General features: G+C 44.6%; 2 protein-coding genes and 1 long non-coding RNA gene across 3 annotated transcripts; 1 reads left to right on the top strand and 2 right to left on the bottom strand.

The window, feature by feature from the left end:
• Nucleotides 1–1,601: 1,601 nt before the first annotated feature.
• On the bottom strand, nucleotides 1,602–2,259 carry LOC133869409 (uncharacterized). The gene is made up of 3 exons (XR_009900435.1): nucleotides 2,123–2,259; nucleotides 1,930–1,995; nucleotides 1,602–1,812 (listed from the first exon to the last, which is right to left on the bottom strand). It is a non-coding gene; the product is annotated as an uncharacterized LOC133869409 (long non-coding RNA).
• A 452-nt stretch (nucleotides 2,260–2,711) lies between these two features.
• Nucleotides 2,712–7,844, bottom strand: LOC133869401 (cysteine-rich receptor-like protein kinase 10). Its single transcript, XM_062306394.1, has 7 exons — nucleotides 7,058–7,844; nucleotides 5,425–5,565; nucleotides 5,159–5,280; nucleotides 4,620–4,830; nucleotides 4,061–4,298; nucleotides 3,257–3,407; nucleotides 2,712–3,163 (listed from the first exon to the last, which is right to left on the bottom strand). The coding sequence occupies exons 1-7, from the start codon at nucleotides 7,842–7,844 to the stop codon at nucleotides 2,852–2,854; spliced, it is 1,962 nt and encodes a 653-aa protein (XP_062162378.1). The 3' UTR covers nucleotides 2,712–2,851.
• A 1,232-nt stretch (nucleotides 7,845–9,076) lies between these two features.
• On the top strand, nucleotides 9,077–11,284 carry LOC133868826 (uncharacterized). The gene has a single exon (XM_062305846.1). It carries the CDS (start codon nucleotides 9,077–9,079, stop codon nucleotides 11,282–11,284), a length of 2,208 nt encoding a protein of 735 aa, XP_062161830.1.
• Nucleotides 11,285–19,149: the final 7,865 nt, after the last annotated feature.

The following is a 19,149-nucleotide window of genomic DNA, read 5'->3' as shown; positions in this document are numbered from 1 at the left end:
CTCAAAGAACAACACGATTAAGCCATTGATATTTGGATAGGGTTTATCAAAACCTATCCATAAACAAAACCAAAAATTGAAAAGGAAAGAAAACTAAAAACAAGAAAGGGGAAGCTCTTCACTGTACGTGAAGAGCTTCCTAAAACTAAACTACCTAAAAACTAAAACTCCTAACTAATCTATATTTTTTTCTGAGTGTTTTCTCCTCTTCCTCCTCCTTCTTCTCCTTCTTCTTCCCTCTATACTTATAGAAAATCCAATCAAAGCAGGAAAAGACAAACTCCAAATTCGCACAGATTTGCGCACTTTTATTGCGGGGCAATTTGGGCATAGTAAAAGTCCGAAATAGAAAAAACCTATTTCAGACTTATTTGTTGAATTTTTTATGAGCTTTCCAACGCCACCAAAATCAACGCAATCTGATTTTTGAGTCAAAAGTTATGATGAAAGTAACATGCATAACTCAAGGATTTTTCCACTTTGTTGAAATATTGGTTTTGGACTTTTCCACTTTGTTGAATTTTCTTCAATCTTTGTTGTCAATAAGTGTAGAGTTGCTGCCCATTATGGAGATATGTGCTGTCCAGCTTTGTTCTTCACGTGCAGCTTGGGGAGACAAGGAATAGGACAAAATAAAATAAAATAAGAGAGATGGACAAACTTCCGGATTTTCGGGATGATCCAACGACTAAATTTAAAACAGCCATATCTTTCTCCACGCATCTCTAAACTGGCTGAAATTTGTTGCGTTGGAAAGATGACATCTTGAATTTCAATTTAGATCTAAGAAACTCTCAAAAAGGATATCGTTTGGTCCTGTTATGATAGGTCTAAATCTAGTAGTCTGCTGCATCCGAATTTCCTTGTATTTTGCTTAAATTATATCATTTCTCTCTTATTGTCCTACAAAATATAAAAACACTAAAACTAACCAAAACATTAGAAAGTAACAAAGATAAAGGTTTAACTAATGTAAATTAAGGCACTACAAAAAATTTGATCATTAGCGGCCAACAAATTTGGCCGCTAATGATGTTATTTTGGCCGCTATTAATAAATAGCGGCCAAATTTGGCCGCTAAAGAGTGGCCGCTAATAGTCCGATGCAAAAGACTATTAGCGGCCACTTTTTTTGGTCGCCGCTAATAATTGTTTTATAGCGGCCACCAAGTTCGCCGCTAAAAGTAATTTTATCCGCCGCTAATAATTGTTAACTGAGTCTAAAATCGCCGCTAATACTAGACTATTAGCGGCGACACGTATGTGGCCGCTAATAGTTAAAATAGTCGGGTATTATTAGCGGCCACATGAGTGGCCGCTAATAGTCTAGTATGTGTGGCCGCTAATAATACCCGACTGATTTAACTATTAGCGGCCACATTTGTGGCCGCTAATACTATTAAAAAATTGAAAAAATAAATAAATAAATATATACAAAAAAAAATAAAAAAAAATAGATCCATTTAACTTCACTGCATTAATTAAATCTCTATATACAATTAATACTACTAAAAATGAAATATATATATATATATATATATATATATATATATATATATATAAATACAAATAAAACTAAATACAAATACATCATTAAAAAAAAAAAAAAAAAAAGAAATGTTTAACCCCCAACGCACCCCCTCTCCTCATCTCTCCTACTAGCTCAAATCCGACAATTTTTTCAGATCCGGCCATTTTTTCAGTGCCCCTCACCAAGCAAAATATATTTCAAAAAAAAAAAACGAAGGAGATGAAGTATAAGAAATTAAAAATGACCCATCGGGATCTCACAACTGATAAAACTCCTGGACATCTGCAAATTCAACCCCAAAGATATGAATTAACAAAATTTGCAAAAAAACAAAAAGAACATAAAAGAAATGGAAACCCACAAAGACAAAGAAGAAGAAATGGGAGAAGAGTAAGGTACCTTTTCCTTCTTGTTTCTCTTTAAAATTGAAGTAGATTTCAATAATTGCAATAAATAAACCAAAATCTGAAACAAAGACAAGAGAGACAGAGCTGAGATATGTCACAAAATTTGCAAAAAAAAAAAAAACAGAAAAGAAAAGAAATAGAAACCACAAAGACGAAGAAGAAGAAAATGGAGAAGAGTAAGGTACCTTTTTCTTCTTGTTTCTCTTTAAAATTGTAGCAGATTTTAATAAATCAAATATCTGAAACAAAGACCAGAGAGAGAGAGAGAGAGGAGAGACGAGAGTTCTGAGAAATGAGAAATGAATCAAATGAAGTTGAGAGAGAGAGAGTAAAGAGAGTATGGTTTGGTAGCGGTCGGTGGGTTTTTGGTAGTCGGTAATCGAATAATTTGCACACCCCTAAAATCAAAAAAGGAAGATAGGTGTGAAAAAACATGGAATTTTCAAGGTTTTCTGAGAACTTATAATCTATTTCGTTACATGTTTGCGAAATCATTCACGTAATAGTTTTAAAGTTGGCTTTTCTTTTCAAACTCCTACTTCAAAAGAGTGAGAAATGTAAGGGACATATTAGTAGTGTGAGTTAGGGGGTTGAAGTTTGGATTAGTGGATTAGAAGGGGTCCACTTGATTAACCGATTGGGTTTGTAAAAGGGAGACCCAATAGGTAATAGGGTACTGAAGAAATTAGTAGGAAGTTGTATTGTTTTTCTTTGGAGGCCAAGCACCTCAAATAGCCTTATCATTTATATCTTTCATTTATTCAATTCCATACATTTCCATCTCAATCACTTCATACGTTTATTACATTCCACAATTCATACTCTGTATCCATTCATAATATAGATTACATATAAAAAAATATGTTAAGAGTTCCACAACTTACTAACATAAACTGATTTCAAAGAACAGCAAACTATCGAGGGTATATTTCAGTAAATGATGCTTCATTAACTGACAACGAAACTGATGAATTGTCCACTGCCTTGTTCGACATGGTTCTACTTTGAAGTAAAAATGCTGGCTGGTTAGGTAATGGTAGCGTAACTGCAGAGTAACTGTTAAGCATGAGAACTATTGTTGCCATTGTTGGTCGGTTTGCAGGATCTTCCTGAACACACAATAAGCCCATTTGGATGCACCTCACGACCTCATTTCTTGAACAAGAATGTCTCACAGTGGGATCCAACAATTCCAAGGGTGTACCACTCCTCCATTGTTTCCAAGCCTGCATTCGTTCATTCAAAATAAGTACCATATATTATTTACTTTATTTTCATAAAAGCAACACAAAAATTGAAATTATACGATCCATACTCACATAACTCAGCAGGTCCTCAGCAAGTTCTGATTGATAAGAACGGCTGTTCTTCTTCCCACTTATAATCTCTAGCACTAAGACTCCGAAGCTAAAAACATCTGACTTTACGGAGTATCGGCCATGCATAGCATATTCTGGAGGCATGTAACCACTACAAACTAATACTCCATCAAAACAACAATTGAAGTAAAAAGATGAAAATTATCCAAGGTTATTCATAGTATCATATTAGTAGAATCCTATCAGAACAACAACTGAAGTAAAAAGATGAGACAAAAATTATCCAAGGTTTGTTCATAGTATCATATTAGTTTTAGAATTTAGTTTATCTCAAGCTAAATGATCTCCTAGGATAATGTATTGTGAGTATATGAGTAAGTGTTGAATCCCACATTGAGTAAAGACAAATAGAGAATTAGTAGTTAATATACAAAAGTGAAACCAAACTTATTAGAATAAGCTTTTGGGTTGGAGTGATGTCTAAAAATGTATATTAATGTGTTATTGTGGACTACAATAACCATACATTTTCCTTTTCGGTAATTCTCACATGCAAAAATGTTGTGTGTGCACTTATGCTTGTCATATCCCACATTAAGAAAGTATAAAGAAAAACAATAGTTAATATACTTAAGTGTACCTAAACCCATTAGCTTAGGCTTTTGGGTTAGAAGTAGTGTCTTAGTATATGTATGTTAACTTACTCTTGTTGGACTCCCTAATGTTTCTCTCCCCAACAGAAAGATAATAGAGTTTTGTTGATCTAGATTATTATGCAAAGATGAAATAAACATAAAAACTTACTATGTTCCAACAATTTTTCTTGTATTTGCTTGAGTTTGATCCGCTACAAATATCCTCGCCAAGCCAAAATCTGAAATCTTTGGATTCATATTGTCATCTAACAAAATATTGCTAACTTTGAGATCACGATGGATAATTCTAATTCGAGAATCTTCATGAAGATAAAGAATCCCACGAGCTATTCCTTCAATAATCTTGTAACGTCTTGACCAATCCAATTGTCTTCGGTTTACAGGATCTATTATTTGTCAAAATTACTCAAGTTAGAATTAAAGGAGCGAAATTCAATAGATTAAGAAAATGTAAGTTCAGATCCCTTAATGAAAAGTACTTCAAAAAAAAAAAAAAAAAAACCTTTAGTCTCTCATTATTTCATAGAGCTTCAGCTCCTTGGCTTTGATTCAGTTTGTGAAAAGTTCATGGTAAATGAATTATTGAAGGATTTGCAAGTCATTAATATCATGTATTCTTTAACGGCTATTCATGCATGCATTCATATAGACATAAAATGAATGGTAAAAAAGGTAAAGAAGTGGACATAAGTTTAGATTGACCTAACCGAATAAAAAGTAATTGAGGCTTTTGTTGGGCACGTATTCATAGACAAGTAACTTTTCTTTTCCTTCCTCGCAAAATCCTAGTAGCCTCACTAGATTTCTGTGATGAAGCTTGGCTATCAATACAACCTCATTCTTGAATTCTGTTGCACCTTGTCCGTGTCTTCCGGATAGCCTTTTCACGGCAATTTGTTGTCCATTAAAAAAGGTACCCTGTGTTAAAATATAAATTAAATGATTAAATTCATTTTCTTCCTATCAACTTCAGTTTTTGGGATAAGAGCTGAACATATGGTATCGAAGCGGAAGTCATGAGTTCGAACCATATTTCTATATATAATTCACCTCTCATTTTAATTAAATATTTTACGCATTTGCCTCACTTATATATTAAGGAGGAGTTTAATGCCACACATAAGTGAGAGTATTAAAATATAAATTAAATAATTAAGCTTTTTTAACACCTTGAAAATATACTTTAACCTCTGTAGGGTGCATATGAAGCTATCTAAACTTAATTAGCATGCTAAATAATTCTTACCTTATAAACCACGCCAAATCCTCCTTCACCAATCTTGTTATCATCTGAGAACTTGTCCGTGGCAGCTTCAATTATATCCAAATCAAATTGCAAGGACTCTATGGTTGTAATTTCATCTCCAACTAAACATCCAAACAGTAAATACAATAATTCTTAAAATGAAAAGATTTCAATCGCAAATTTTTGACACCACAAAGACTTTTTTTAAAAAAAAAATTAAATTAAATTAATTATTTCGTGATCAAAGAATTTTTTTTTTCCTTCACCATTTTCTTCGGATAAAGTGTAGTGTTTCTTCCTTGGTCTCCTCCGAAGGAAGGAATAGGCAATGAATAAAAGAACCACAGAGATCACAGCAATTGGGATAACAATGGCGACAATTGTCAGCGACGACATTTTGCTTCCTCCTGCATGCATACAACATATGCATCATTGGCATGCTACAGATTAACAAGATAGTCCATTGTTCTGTGGCTGGCAATGACCAATGGACTTTTGATTGGGAATAAATTCTAGAGCAAGGGAATGGGAGAATGGTGGGGCAAGAGCCTAAGAGCTGTGGTTTGTGGTTTGTAAATTGGCTTGAAGAGCTACAGTTTATACTGTGGAGGCAAAGGATAAAGTGTAAATGTACAGGATCCTCAAATATCCTCAAAATATCCCCCATTGAGGAGGGTAACTGGGTAACTGTACGTACAAGATACTTTGTAATAATTTCCCCTTTCCCCTTTTTCCTCCGTTGAATTAAAAAAAAAAAAAACATTAATAATCTCAAATGATAGATAGTAAGATATATTAATTGAATTGAAATATCAAAAGAAATTATAAATTGGAGTAATGTTATACATACATCTGAATTTTTTTTTAACATTTGCGGTATGAAAATCAATTTTTTATTAGAAGATCACGCCACATATTCTTTTATAAAAATGAAGAGTGATAAATAGAATTTCTCTGTAAATTAATATTATGAGATTGAAGAAATAAGTGTAATTCTACAAAAATTAAATATGATTTCTACTTTTTTGTCTTTAAGTACGAACTCTTCAAAGGCAAACGAGAAATAGACGTGACGTGACTCTCTTTCAATTGAAAAACCAAAAAACCCCATGTATTATTGATTATTAATTTTTCTTTTTTTAGGAGAAACTTCTTCTTCTTCTTTTTTCCAATTTTTAGGAGAGCCTATATTTGCTCTTTTTAACTGCTAACAAATTTGTAATGCCTCTCAATTTTAATTTTTGCAATATTTCTTAATTTATCATTGGTTATAATATATGTCTCCTTTTGATACATTTTGACAAAAACATTTTTAATAAAAAAAAAAAAGACAATTTATAAAAAAAAAAATGCAAGTAATATTTCTTGCATAACTCTTACACAACTTTTGTACAACTGTAATTACTTTGTTTTTTTTTGTAATGATCAACCATTAGATGTATTTTCCTATATGTGAGGCCTAAATTTTCAATGGTTGATCTTTAAAAAAAGTTATTAGAATTATGTAACAAACATTACTCTTTTTTTTAAACATTATTATTTTTATCACTTTGAACACACAAGAAAACATTACAGATGATAAATTGGAAGACATTGTAAAAATTAAATTGGAAGGGACATTACAAATTTGTTGATAGCTAAAGGGAGTGTGGTTTTTCCTATTTTTAAAATAATACAATATTTTTAAAACTCATAGATTTGGAAAAATGGCCACTGAGAATTAGATTTTTTTTTTTTATGGATAAGGATCCATCGTCATTTACTAGTTCTAATGGTTACTTTAAAAAAATTTATTTGGGCATATACATGGTTACGTCTTAATGTAAAGGTTTCATATCTCTTACTAATAACCTGGAGATCGAGGTAATTGAGTGAATCACGGACAATCTCTTTTCATACCTGGAGGAAGAGGAGGAAATGCAGGCGAAGCAGCTGTGAAGTTGTAAAATGGGTACAATTCATATCTAATATTACAACTTGGTATCAGAACCCTTCCGCCTTGTTTTCCTTTACAGTACGAAGGAAGAAATCCTATGGCGCCTCGGAGACATTTATAGCAATCGAACACAGTCAGGTCCGGAGTGCACTGCACGAGGCTGTACAGCGTCTGTGACAGCGCCTGTGAACTGTTGAATTCCTCTTCCCCCGTCGCAAACTTCTTTCCCGTCAAAGAATTCGACGCAAGAGTCGCCAACGAATTCATTATCCTGCCCATCAACTCGTTGAAGCGGCCTATCTCTGCCTCTGGGATAACCCGCGTGTTCGGCTGGGATATCACGGGCGCGTCTTTCATGGTGGCGAAGATGGATTCGTTGGAGTAACGTAACAAGCACTCGTCGTACCATATTATAGCCCCTATCTGAAAGGGGCAGCGTCGTGGTATCTCTTTGGCTGCGTTGGCAACGCAGTCTTGACAGACTGTGGTGTTGACGTCGCCACGGCACAAAAATAGCCCGGAGACCTCGCTAGCGGAGGCGTTGGAGAACCCAGTGACCGGAGTGGCTTTAGAGGAAAGAGAAGAGAGGACGAGGTCGAGATTGGATTGGTAGGTGCTGTTGGCGGTGAAGGTTGTGTTTGAGCAAAAGTAATAGCTGTAAGTGGGTGCTGCTTCATTGCCACTGGCAAGGCTAAGCAACGAAATCACGAGGAGAGACGAAAGGAATATAAGAAATTTGAAAGAAGCCATTTTTGGGCAGGGTTCGTTCATCAGTTAATCGATCGATCTCTGCAGTCTCTTCCATTCCATGTTTGTTTCATCAATGAGATGCAGATAATGCAATTGGGGCCTTTTGACTATGGTGATCAGAGATAATGCAATTGGGGCCTTTTGACTATGGTCAACAAAAGCAGCTTTGATTATTTTGCTTGCCTCTAGGTAGACGGTGAGATCTTTTTTCCAAACCTAAATTATTAAAAAAATACGTGTATTTTGTATATCCTCAAAAAAACACATAATAATTTTATAAACCTTGATATAATATGACCTTTGAATAAGATTGGAGGGCAGTACGACTGGTCGCAGCACTGGCTGAACGCGATTGCAATCGAGTGCTACTAATTGAGCCATTGAGACTCTCGATCACATTCTCGCCTAAATTGGGCTGCGGCCAAGCGCCAATAAGAGACCTCCCGAGAGCCTCGGTTGCATTCCCAACCCGAAAAGGTTGCAACCGCGTCACACATTAGGCTTGGTTGCTGCCCGTCCCAACCATCTTATTTATATACATTGCTTTAAAATTCGACCGCTACAAGTTGTGCAGCTGGTTGTTCGTCGCCAAAGGATATTATGTATGAAAAGGCTGGAGCAATATTTTAAAGAAGGATGTACATGTTGATAAGATAACCTTCCCGAGCGGAAGTTGTCGGGTGCGTCACTACCGACAGAACCACCTTCCCGAGATTAGTGCCCGACAAGTGGTCGGTTAGGGTGTTCCGATAACCGACAAGTGGTAATGATGGCGGTACAGATAAAGGAGATCGATTAGGTGGCTGAACCCCCGAAGATCCGGGATTTCCTGGATCGCCATGCTCTAGCATTAAAGAGCCCACCTGCCCATCACTGTCAAGAGTACACTTGGGACCTGTTTATGCGCAGGGAATCGCTGTTCCCTAAAAGCCGGGATATTCCCACCTAACCTCAAGGGGCAACCCCCTATAAATAGAAAGGTCCAGGTATTAAGTTTTTTTGGATACAAGTTCTAAGTTCAATCTCTCTCTCTCTAAAAAATTCCTCATCTAACTTGGGCGTCGGAGGAGGACCACTGGGGAAACCCACTGTGTGTTCTTTGTATTTGCAGGTCAATCGGATACTCTCACCTATAGCAAGACTTACGTCACCGGCCGGAATCAGCATCAACAGTTTGGCGCCGTCTGTGGGAACCGCTCTTTGCTCTGGAAAAGCTTGCTTGCGAATCCGGAATGGTGACTACAAGGTCGGAAGCACTGAGGGGTCCGTGGGGGGACAGGATGAGAGAGCGCCCGGAGGGGGGAGAGTCTTCCTCAAGGCCGTCTCCCACAGTGGAGATCCTCAATGAGAGAATAGCTCAGATGGAAAAGGAGATGTACGAGTTGGAAAAGAAGAATGCAGAATTGCAACAGCAACAGGGGGAAGACTCAAACTCGGCAACCCCGCAGCCTGTCGGGGAAGAGGAGCAGGATGAGGAAATGCGACCGAGCAGTCAGGGAGGACGAAGGGAAAGAAGGAAGAACCATAATGCCGTGGATCAAAAACCTCGGAAGAACAAGACGTCGAAAAGGATGGATAAAAAGCTCAGTGAGATCATTGAGAAGCTGGAGCAGAGGTGTGACCTGCTGACAGAAGCGGTGCAGCACCAGCATAGCGGGAGCACATCTAGAGCTGGAGATTTGCTCCAGAAGTCGGCTTCCCCTTTTTCTGACCGGGTGGCCTCATTCCGCCTCCCCGAGAAGTTTAAAGTCCCCGACATCAAGACCTACACCGGGCAGGAGGACCCGGTGGAGCATTTGGACAACTACCGCGCTCATCTCGAGCTGCAGGGGACCCCGGATGAGGTGGCGTGCCGCGCCTTCCCGCTGACCTTGTCGGGAAATGCCAGGGATTGGTATAGAAGGCTTCCCCCGAAGTCCATACAATGCTTTGACGAATTCGGGAAAATGTTTGTAACTCAATTTATGGCGGGAGTTGTAAGAAAGAAGCCGGCAGGCACCTTGATGTCAGTACAACAGGGGCGAGATGAGTCCCTTAAGGAGTTCCTCCAGCGCTTCAACCAGGCAAGGCTCACCACCGAGAGCCTCACCGAAGAGTTTGTGCATTCGGCACTCTATCAGGGGATCAGGAAAGATGGGCCGCTGATGGCTGACCTCGCTCGGAAGCCGACTAGTTATTTGCACGAGTTCATGGAGAGGGCGGAGGAGTTCATTAACCAAGAAGAGACTCTTCGAGCGTTGCTCGGGAAAACAACCGGCCAGACCTCTAATCAGGGGGACAAGTCGAAGAAGAAGAAGGAATTCCATAAGAAGCAAGAGGTACTGGAACCCGGGGTCAAGAAGAAATTCCAGGATTACAACTGGACCCCCCTCAACGCACCCATCGAAGAGGTCCTAGCGGCGATTAAAGTCGATCCCATGTATGAGAAACCTGCGGAGATAGTCGGAACTCCCCACCCGAGGACCGCTGACCACTATTGCGCTTTCCACGAGTCGAAGGGACATAGCACAGAAAATTGCAGGTCCTTACGGGCCTTAATTGAGAAGTTTATCCGGAACGGGAAGCTAGTCTGTTTCTTGGCGGGTCAACGGGGCCAGCCGGGGTTTGATCGGAACCCCCAGCCCGAGGAACGAAGGAACCAGCCGCAGAGGTATCGGGAAGAGCCCAGAGAAAGGATGGAGCGCCCCCGGGACCGTGATAGAGAACCTAACTACCGACCGGCCGACCGAGACAGGCGAGAGAGAAGCAGGAGCCAAGCGCGAATGCCTGGTCGGGAAAACCTCCGCGAGATTCATACGATATCGGGCGGTTTTGGAGGAGGAGGTGACTCAAGTGCCGCGCGTAAGGCTTATGCGAGGCACCTGAAAGAGTTCGAAATATACTCGGTCCAGAGACCGCCGAAAATGAGGAAATATGAGGACTTACTCATTGGTTTCTCGAATGAGGACTTTGTTGGGGTCTCGCTCCCCCACTCGGACGCTCTGGTGGTGACTTTAGCCATTGCAAATCATAAGATACACAGGGTCCTTGTCGACACCGGAAGTTCCGCCGACATAATATATAAGTCAGCCTTCGAGCTGATGAGCATAGGACAAGGGAAGTTAGTCCCAGTGAAGGGTCCCTTGGTCGGTTTTTCCGGGGAACAGGTCCTCCCGATCGGGTCTATAGACCTACCGGTCATGGCAGGAACTAGCCCCCAGGAGAAAACGGTTATGGTAAAATTCTTAGTGGTGGAAGGGCGGTCGGCTTATAACGTTATCCTGGGGAGGCCAGCTTTGAATGATTTGGGGGCTGTAACTTCAACACCCCATCTGTGCATGAAGTTCCCGACTAGCTCGGGAGTCGGTGTGGTTAGAGGAGACCAGAGGGCTGCCCGCATGTGCTATATCACCACCTTGAAGGCCGGCCATGCAGAAAGTACTGCGGAAGAGGAGAAATAGCAATTACAGTCCCTGGAGCCGACAGAGGACTTGGAAGAGTTCGAAGTCGGAGGTCCGGGTGAGAGAGTGAAGATTGGCTCCCAACTTCCCGAGAAACTAAAGGAGGAGATAATTTTGTTCCTCAAGGGAAACAGAGACGTTTTCGCATGGAATCATGAAGACATGCCCGGCATCGATCCCTCGATCATCGTGCACAGGCTGAACGCGGATCCCAGCTTCAGACCCGTGAGGCAGAGGAAGAGGTCCTTCGCCCCCGAGAGAAACCAGGCGGTGGCTGATGAAGTGTCGAAGTTGTTGGCAGCGGGGTTCGTCCGAGAAGTGGACTATCCCGAGTGGCTCGCCAATGTTGTGCTGGTAAAGAAGTCCAACAACAAGTGGAGGATGTGCGTGGACTTCACCGACTTGAACAAGGCCTGCCCAAAGGACAGCTTTCCACTGCCCCGCATAGACCTCCTTGTCGATTCAACCTCTGGGCACCAACTCCTGAGTTTCATGGATGCGTTCTCGGGATACAACCAAATACAGATGGCGGAAGAAGATCAGGAGAAGACCTCTTTCATCACCGACCGGGGCCTGTATTGTTATAAGGTGATGCCGTTTGGGCTGAAGAACGCGGGCGCTACCTACCAGAGGTTGATGAACAGGATGTTTGAGAAGCAGATGAGCCGGAATGTGGAAGTGTACGTTGATGACATGCTCGTGAAAAGCGTGGAGGCTCGGGATCACATCTCCGACCTGAAGGAGACGTTCGATACGATAAGGCGTTACCGAATGAAGTTGAACCCGGCTAAGTGTGCCTTCGGGGTTTCGTCCGGTAAATTCCTGGGATATTTGGTGTCCCAGAGGGGCATAGAGGCGAACCTCGAGAAAGTCCGCGCGGTGCTAGAAATGCAACCCCCGAGAACCACGAAACAATTACAACAACTGACCGGACGGATAGCGGCCTTGAACCGATTCATTTCAAGGTCTACCGACAAGTGCCTACCTTTCTTCAAAATCCTGAAGAAGGCGTTCGTGTGGGATTCGAAGTGCGACGAGGCCTTTAGGAATCTAAAGGAATATTTGATGAACCCCCCTCTCTTGAGTCGACCGGTGGAAGGAGAGGTCCTCTATATGTACTTGGCCGTATCACCCTCGGCGGTCTCCTCAGCTCTAGTCCGAGAAGAGAAAGGTGTGCAGAAGCAGAGCACTCCGCGGAGCGGAGGAGAGATACCCAAGGATAGAAAAGTTGGCATTTGCCCTGATCGTGTCTGCCCAGAAACTGAGGCCTTACTTCCAGGCGCACGCCATCCGAGTGCTAACTGAGTACCCCTTGAAGAAAGTCCTCCAAAAACCGGACCTGTCGGGTAGGCTGGTCAACTGGGCAGTGGAACTCGGGCAATTCGACATCGAGTTCCATCCCCGAACGGCGATCAAGGGCCAAGCACTCGCCGACTTCTTCCTTGAATTTTGCAATACTCTAGAGCCCGAGGGCCCAGTGCAGCATCCGCCATGGATAGTCCATGTGGATGGCTCCTCTCAGTGCCAACGCAGCGGTGTGAGAGTAATATTGGAGAGCCCACAGAAGCAGAAGTTCCAATATGCCATCAAATTGGACTTCGCCACAACCAATAACGAGGTGGAGTACGAAGCGGTGCTGGCGGGCCTGGCAATCGCTCGAGAAGTAGGGGCCCTCGATGTCGAAATCCGGAGCGATTCGCAAGTGGTCGTTGGTCAGATCTCGGGAGAGTTTGCCACACAAGGAGACCGACTGGCTAAATACTTGGAAAAAGTACATGACCTACAATCTAGTTTCAGAACTATGACGATCACGAAGATCCCTCGCGAAAGAAATGTTCAAGCGGACGCGCTGGCTAGGGCTGGTTCCGCGACCGACCAAGAGATCGCAAGAATGAAGCGGCAAGTACTGGTTCAACCCAACCCATCTATTGACGAGGGTTCACGTGTGGTGCTGGCAGCCCGAGAAAGGGAACCGGAACCTGAATGGGCCTCGGACATAATTAAATACTTAAGAACCGGAGAGTTACCCGGTCACAAAGAGCAGGCACATAAAGTTAAACTACAGGCTGCACGCTACACGATGGTGGATGATGTGCTGTATAGAAGGGGATACTCACACCCCCTACTGAAATGCCTCTCGGCTCCGGAGGCCAACTATGTGCTAAGGGAAATTCACGAAGGAGTTTGTGGGAACCACTCGGGGGGAAGAATGCTGGCCATCAAGGCTGCGAGAGCCGGGTATTACTGGCCCACAATGACTCGGGACTCTATGGTGTTCGTCCGGAGTTGTGATAAATGCCAGCGGTTTGCCCGGGTGATGAAGAACCCGCCCGAGAAACTCACGTCGGTCTTGTCACCTTGGCCGTTCTCTAAGTGGGGAGTGGACTTGGTCGGTCCGATGCCATCCGGGAAGGGAAGAAAGAGATTTTTGGTGGTGGCTGTTGACTACTTCACAAAGTGGGCGGAAGCTGAGGCCCTAGCAACCGTCACCGCCAACAATGTTATAAACTTCCTCTGGAGGTCAGTCATCTGTCGGTTCGGAATTCCTTACTCTATCGTGTCGGATAATGGAGCACAGTTCGACGGGAAACCGTTCCGTAGCTGGTGTACCGAACTCGGTATCCGGAACCATTACTCAACACCTATGTACCCGAAGTCAAATGGCCAGGTGGAGGCTACCAACAAGACCCTGTTAGCCACATTGAAGAAGAAGTTGGACAGACGGAAGAGACTATGGGTGGAGTATATCCCTGAAGTTCTATGGGCATATCGCACCACGGCTAGAACCCCGACCGGAGAAACCCCATTCTCACTAGCATACGGAGCCGAAGCAGTGATACCAGTGGAGATTGGGTCCCCGAGCCACAGAGTCCAACACTACGATCCGACACGGAACGAGGAGGGGATTAGTGCATGCCTGGACTTGTTGCAGGAACGGAGGAACAACGCGCAGGCGGTGCACGAAGCTTATAGAGCTCGGGTGGCCAGATACTACAACAAGAAGGTGGATCCCAGGAAGTTCAAAGTCGGGGATTGGGTACTGAGAAAGCTCAACATAATGACAAGGGACCCGGTCGAAGGAAAGTTCAACGCCAAGTGGGAGGGACCGTACCGAGTAGTCAAATGTCACAGCAGAGGAGCCTATCACCTGGAGACCAGGGAGGGCAAGCCTGTCCCAAGGGCATGGAATGCAGAACACTTGAAGAAATACTACATGTAATTCCGGTCGAACTACTTGTTGTTTTCCTTTTGTAAGCACAAATATTTTAAATAGAATGTCTGAAGATGCAGAAAACTACATACGAATGAGTGTAAAAATTTTTTTTCTTATCCTCCCTCGGATAGGGGGGTAAGTTAAAAACTTTTTCGGTTACCCTCACTCGGATAGGGGGTAACTTGGCATAAAAATTTTTTCTTATCCTCCCTCGGATAGGGGGGTAAGTTAAAAACTTTTCGGTTACCCTCACTCGGATAGGGGGGTAACTTGGCATAATTTTTTTTTTTTTTTTTTCTTATCTTCCCTCGGATAGGGGGGTAAGTTAAAAACTTCTCGGTTACCCTCACTCGGATAGGGGGGGTAACTTGGCATAAAAAAATTTTCTTATCCTCCCTCGGATAGGGGGGTAAGTTAAAAACTTTTCGGTTACCCTCACTCGGATAGGGGGTAACTTGGCATAAAATTTTTTCTTATCCTCCCTCGGATAGGGGGGTAAGTTAAAAACTTTTCGGTTACCCTCACTCGGATAGGGGGGTAACTTGGCATAAAATTTTTTTTCTTATCCTCCCTCGGATAGGGGGGTAAGTTAAAAACTTCTCGGTTACCCTCACTCGGATAGGGGGGTAACTTGGCATAAATTTTTTTTCTTATCCTCCCTCGGATAGGGGGGTAAGTTAAAAACTTTTCGGTTACCCTCACTCGGATAGGGGGGTAACTTGGCATAAAATTTTTTCTTATCCTCCCTCGGATAGGGGGGTAAGTTAAAAACTTTTCGGTTACCCTCACTCGGATAGGGGGGTAACTTGGCATAAAAAAAATTTCTTATCCTCCCTCGGATAGGGGGGGTAAGTTAAAAACTTTTCGGTTACCCTCACTCGGATAGGGGGTAACTTGGCACAAAATTTTTTCTTATCCTCCCTCGGATAGGGGGGTAAGTTAAAAACTTCTCGGTTACCGTCACTCGGATAGGGGGGTAACTTGGCATAAATTTTTTTTCTTATCCTCCCTCGGATAGGGGGGTAAGTTAAAAACTTTTCGGTTACCCTCACTCGGATAGGGGGTAACTTGGCATAAAAAATTTTCTTATCCTCCCTCGGATAGGGGGGTAAGTTAAAAACTTTTCGGTTACCCTCACTCGGATAGGGGGGTAACTTGGCATAAAATTTTTTTCTTATCCTCCCTCGGATAGGGGGGTAAGTTAAAAACCTCTCGGTTACTCTCACTCGGATAGGGGGTAACTCGGCATAGTTTACTGAAAAATAACTAACGTAATATCATAACTATTACCTTAGTTATTTAGGGGGGATGGAATGCAAACAACCCCTGGTATGCAATGAAGTTGGTACTAAAAACACTTCCTTGTTTTCAAAAGAGAAATAAGAGGAAAGAAACTTCTTTGTTCTCAGCAATCTCAAAATCCATGAATTTAATGTGCTCAAAAGGAGATAATACAAAACAAAACACACACGCCTACACGTCGCTGGGATGGTCGTTCCCCGAGTCATCATCCCGGATGGGTTCTCCAGCCGGGGCATCCTCTGGATTCGGAGCGTCTTTGCTCCAGTCGGCAACGTCGGGAAAGTACTCGATGCCGAGATCCACTAGCTTGGAATAACAGGAACTCGGGAGCGACAAGAAGTCGGAACTCACACTCTCGTAAGGCACTTGCAGCCGATCCGAGCGGAGGACCAGAGCTCGAAAGTTCTCAAACCCGATGTGAAAGCCGAATGCCCAGGCTTTAGTCCAAAGCCAAGGGACGAAAGACAACTGCTCGGCGAGTCTCCTAACTCTGGCCTTGTAATGACGGTACTTCCTCCGGATTCGATGGTATCGACTTTCTGTCCCCTCTAGTTTCTCGAGAGTGGATTCTCTCTCGGCAATGGCTTGATCCCTGTCGGCCTCGGCAACCTCTCTCTCAGAAACGGCTTTTCCCAAGGCCTCCGACACTTTTGCTTTCTCGGTTGATATACGACCGAGATCGCTCAGGGCTTGGTCCTTATCGGCTAAGGCTGCGTCCCTTTCCGCAAAAGCCGCATCCCTTTGAGCTAGGGCTGCGTCTTTCTCGGCAAGAGCGGCGCTTTTAGCGGCCAGAGCCGCCTCCCTCTCAGCCAAGGCTGTGTCCTTCTCAACGACCAAGGCTTCTTTAGCTAGGACCGCCGAGTTAAGGTCAGCGACAAGGATCAACTTCTAGTCCCTCATAGAACTCAGCTCCCCGGAAAGGCGCTCCACTTCGGAATGAGCGCCGACTGGCTCCCCGACCTCGGGGGTAGAGTCGGGAACACGGGCCGTGCTCTCCTCGGGAACTCTCGCCTTGGCCTGAAGAACCGCCTATCTTTCCTTCAAGTCGGCCAGTTCTTGGGTCAAGCCGGCAATAGTTTCGCCTTGAGATACCACGGTCTGCTCGAGTCGGGTGATCTGGGAACGAAGAGTGATTTCTACGTCGGGATTGTCTCGCATGTGTTCCAGGAAGTTAGACAATGCTGCGACGGATCGGAGAGAATCCTGGATCGAAGAAAAAGGTTAGAAACGGCAAAGGAAAAGAAAAGAGAAGAAAAGACACAAGAAGAGGGTACCGCTATCTGGGACTCAACGATGCCCTGAGCAAACTTAAAAGGCGTAGTCCTACCGACGTCTCGGAAAAGATCGTCAGGAAGAACGGAGGCCAGCGCTTCCAGAGGATCGCCGAGCAGACGGATACCCATGAAGTCAAACCCTGCTCCCGAGGTGCTCGGAACAGGAGTTTCTTCCGAACTCTCGTCCGCAGCAGCATTTGCACTTGGGTCAGGGGGCGTGCATCGCTCAGACCCTTCGCCTTGGGCATCAACCTCGGTATCCGAGGCAACGTTTTCCACGCGGACGCCAGTGGAAGGGACCTCGATCGCCTCGGCAACCCCCTCCCCGCAAGCAGGGGCATCGGTTGTAGGCGGAGATTCTCGGGAGGCCCCACTCCCCACTCGGGTCTCACCAATCGGGTGTAGGGGAGAAAGGGGCTCACCCCGCCAGGTGAACTCCGGGAGTCCAAAGTCTTGAGCTGCGAGGGAGATCTCGTTGAGTAAGAAGTCGTCCCCCTCTTCCACGTTAGGTCTCTTAGCGGCCCCGCCTTCTCGAAGATCGTCGGCCCTGCGCTTTGTCCCGACACCCTTGCGGTTGCGGACAGGCACCGGGGAGGCGCTGGCTGGACGGGCATCGTGGCTGGGACTCCCGTCGGGAGCCTCAGGCGGGTCAGCCTCCATTTGGACCTCAGCATCCGGTGTCTCCTCTCGGTCGCCTTCATCTGCTTCCTCGGATGAATCGGCCCCTGTCGCCGAAGGAGAATCCGGTATGCCCATCTCTATCACTACTCCCCCGGCCTCTCGGAATAAGGGAGCCTCGGTGTCGGCCACAATCGAGGTATCGGACCCCCGAGCCTGGGAAGCTTCCTGCGTCCTCTCTGACCGACGAGGGGAAGCGGTATATGCCGCCGCTCGGGAGCCCTCGGCGCCGGTGGCCCGCGAAGGTGGTTCCCGAGTACTCGAAGTCCCTCCTTGAGTAACAGGCGGGATGGATGCCGTTGGAGCCTTGCTCTTCGTGGACTTGGGCCTCCCGGTTCGATCTAAAGGGACCTTATTCTCGGGGATCTTGTAGCCCAGGTGATCGTTCAATGACTTATCGGTGACGATCACGTCAAAATCATTTTCAACTTTGTGGTGCCGGTTACAAAAGTCAATCATCCGAGCAACCTCCTCCTGTTCGGCAACAGAGATCTCGGGAGGGTTCGCCAAATTACTGTCCAGGGCCTTCCATTCCCGGCTGATCCTTTGAGATTCAGCAATTTCCATTGACCGGGAACATTCCCACTCACCAGACACCCGGAAAACTTGCTTCTCCCAGTCTTTGTTATTTGAATAGACGGGTTTCAGGAAAATAAACGAAGGACCTTGTCGGGTCCGCAGCTTGACAATCCCTTCGGCGTCCATGCCCGGCCGGTACACATTCATAAACTGCGGAATCGACATCCTAGACCCAATCACGGTCCGCCAGAGTATGAATGACGCGAAGAGATACCTCCACGAGTTCGGAAAAATCTGACTCGGGGCAACGTTCAGGTAGAGCAAAAATTCTCGGGCAATCTCGGGAAACGGGAGTCTCAAACCCGCCATGAACATCCTCTCATAGAGGGTAACGTCACCGTCCGAGATACGCAACGCCGATTGGTTCTGGAAGTGCAGGCGAACCGATCTGCCAATGTCGTAGTTCCTACGTAAAATCCATTCGCTCTGCGCGGAGAAGATTGAGATATGGCGGTTCTCAAGAGGGATGAGCGCCACGGGGGGGGCCCCGGGAGCAATCTCATCGTGTTGCCCGGCTACGTTCCCGGCGACCGCCCGGACAGGCACCGAGGAGGTACTGGTTTTGCTCTTACGAGGCATACTGAAGAGGTGTCTGGTACACCGATGAGAGAACAAGAGAAGCAAAGAGGAGAAAGGCAGAAAGAACGGAAACAACAAGTGAAATGAAAAATAGAAGAAAGTGAGAGGCTTTTATAGGGCTCGCTAAAACCGGAGACTGCCGGTACCTGCAACCTGGAAGCCCAAGCTGTCATAGTGGGAAAAACAGTTCCCACGACCGGAAATCCAACCGACTCGGTCATTAGATTCAGTTTGGATTT

Source organism: Alnus glutinosa, chromosome 5 (genome assembly GCF_958979055.1).
Source record: "Alnus glutinosa chromosome 5, dhAlnGlut1.1, whole genome shotgun sequence".
NCBI classification, from domain to species: Eukaryota; Viridiplantae; Streptophyta; class Magnoliopsida; order Fagales; family Betulaceae; genus Alnus; species Alnus glutinosa.
Note: the sequence above shows the minus strand (reverse complement) of the source record. Positions and strands in the feature narration are given on the sequence as shown.

Coding starts and splice junctions, on each gene's coding strand:
- LOC133869401 (XM_062306394.1), bottom strand. CDS start 7,844: ATGGCTTCTTTCAAATTTCTTATATTCCTTTCGTCTCTCCTCGTGATT. Junction 5,566..7,057: donor ATTTCCTCCTCTTCCTCCAG/GTATGAAAAGAG, acceptor GTATGCATGCAG/GAGGAAGCAAAATGTCGTCG. Junction 3,164..3,256: donor CTGAGGACCTGCTGAGTTAT/GTGAGTATGGAT, acceptor GAACGAATGCAG/GCTTGGAAACAATGGAGGAG.
- LOC133868826 (XM_062305846.1), top strand. CDS start 9,077: ATGGTGACTACAAGGTCGGAAGCACTGAGGGGTCCGTGGGGGGACAGG.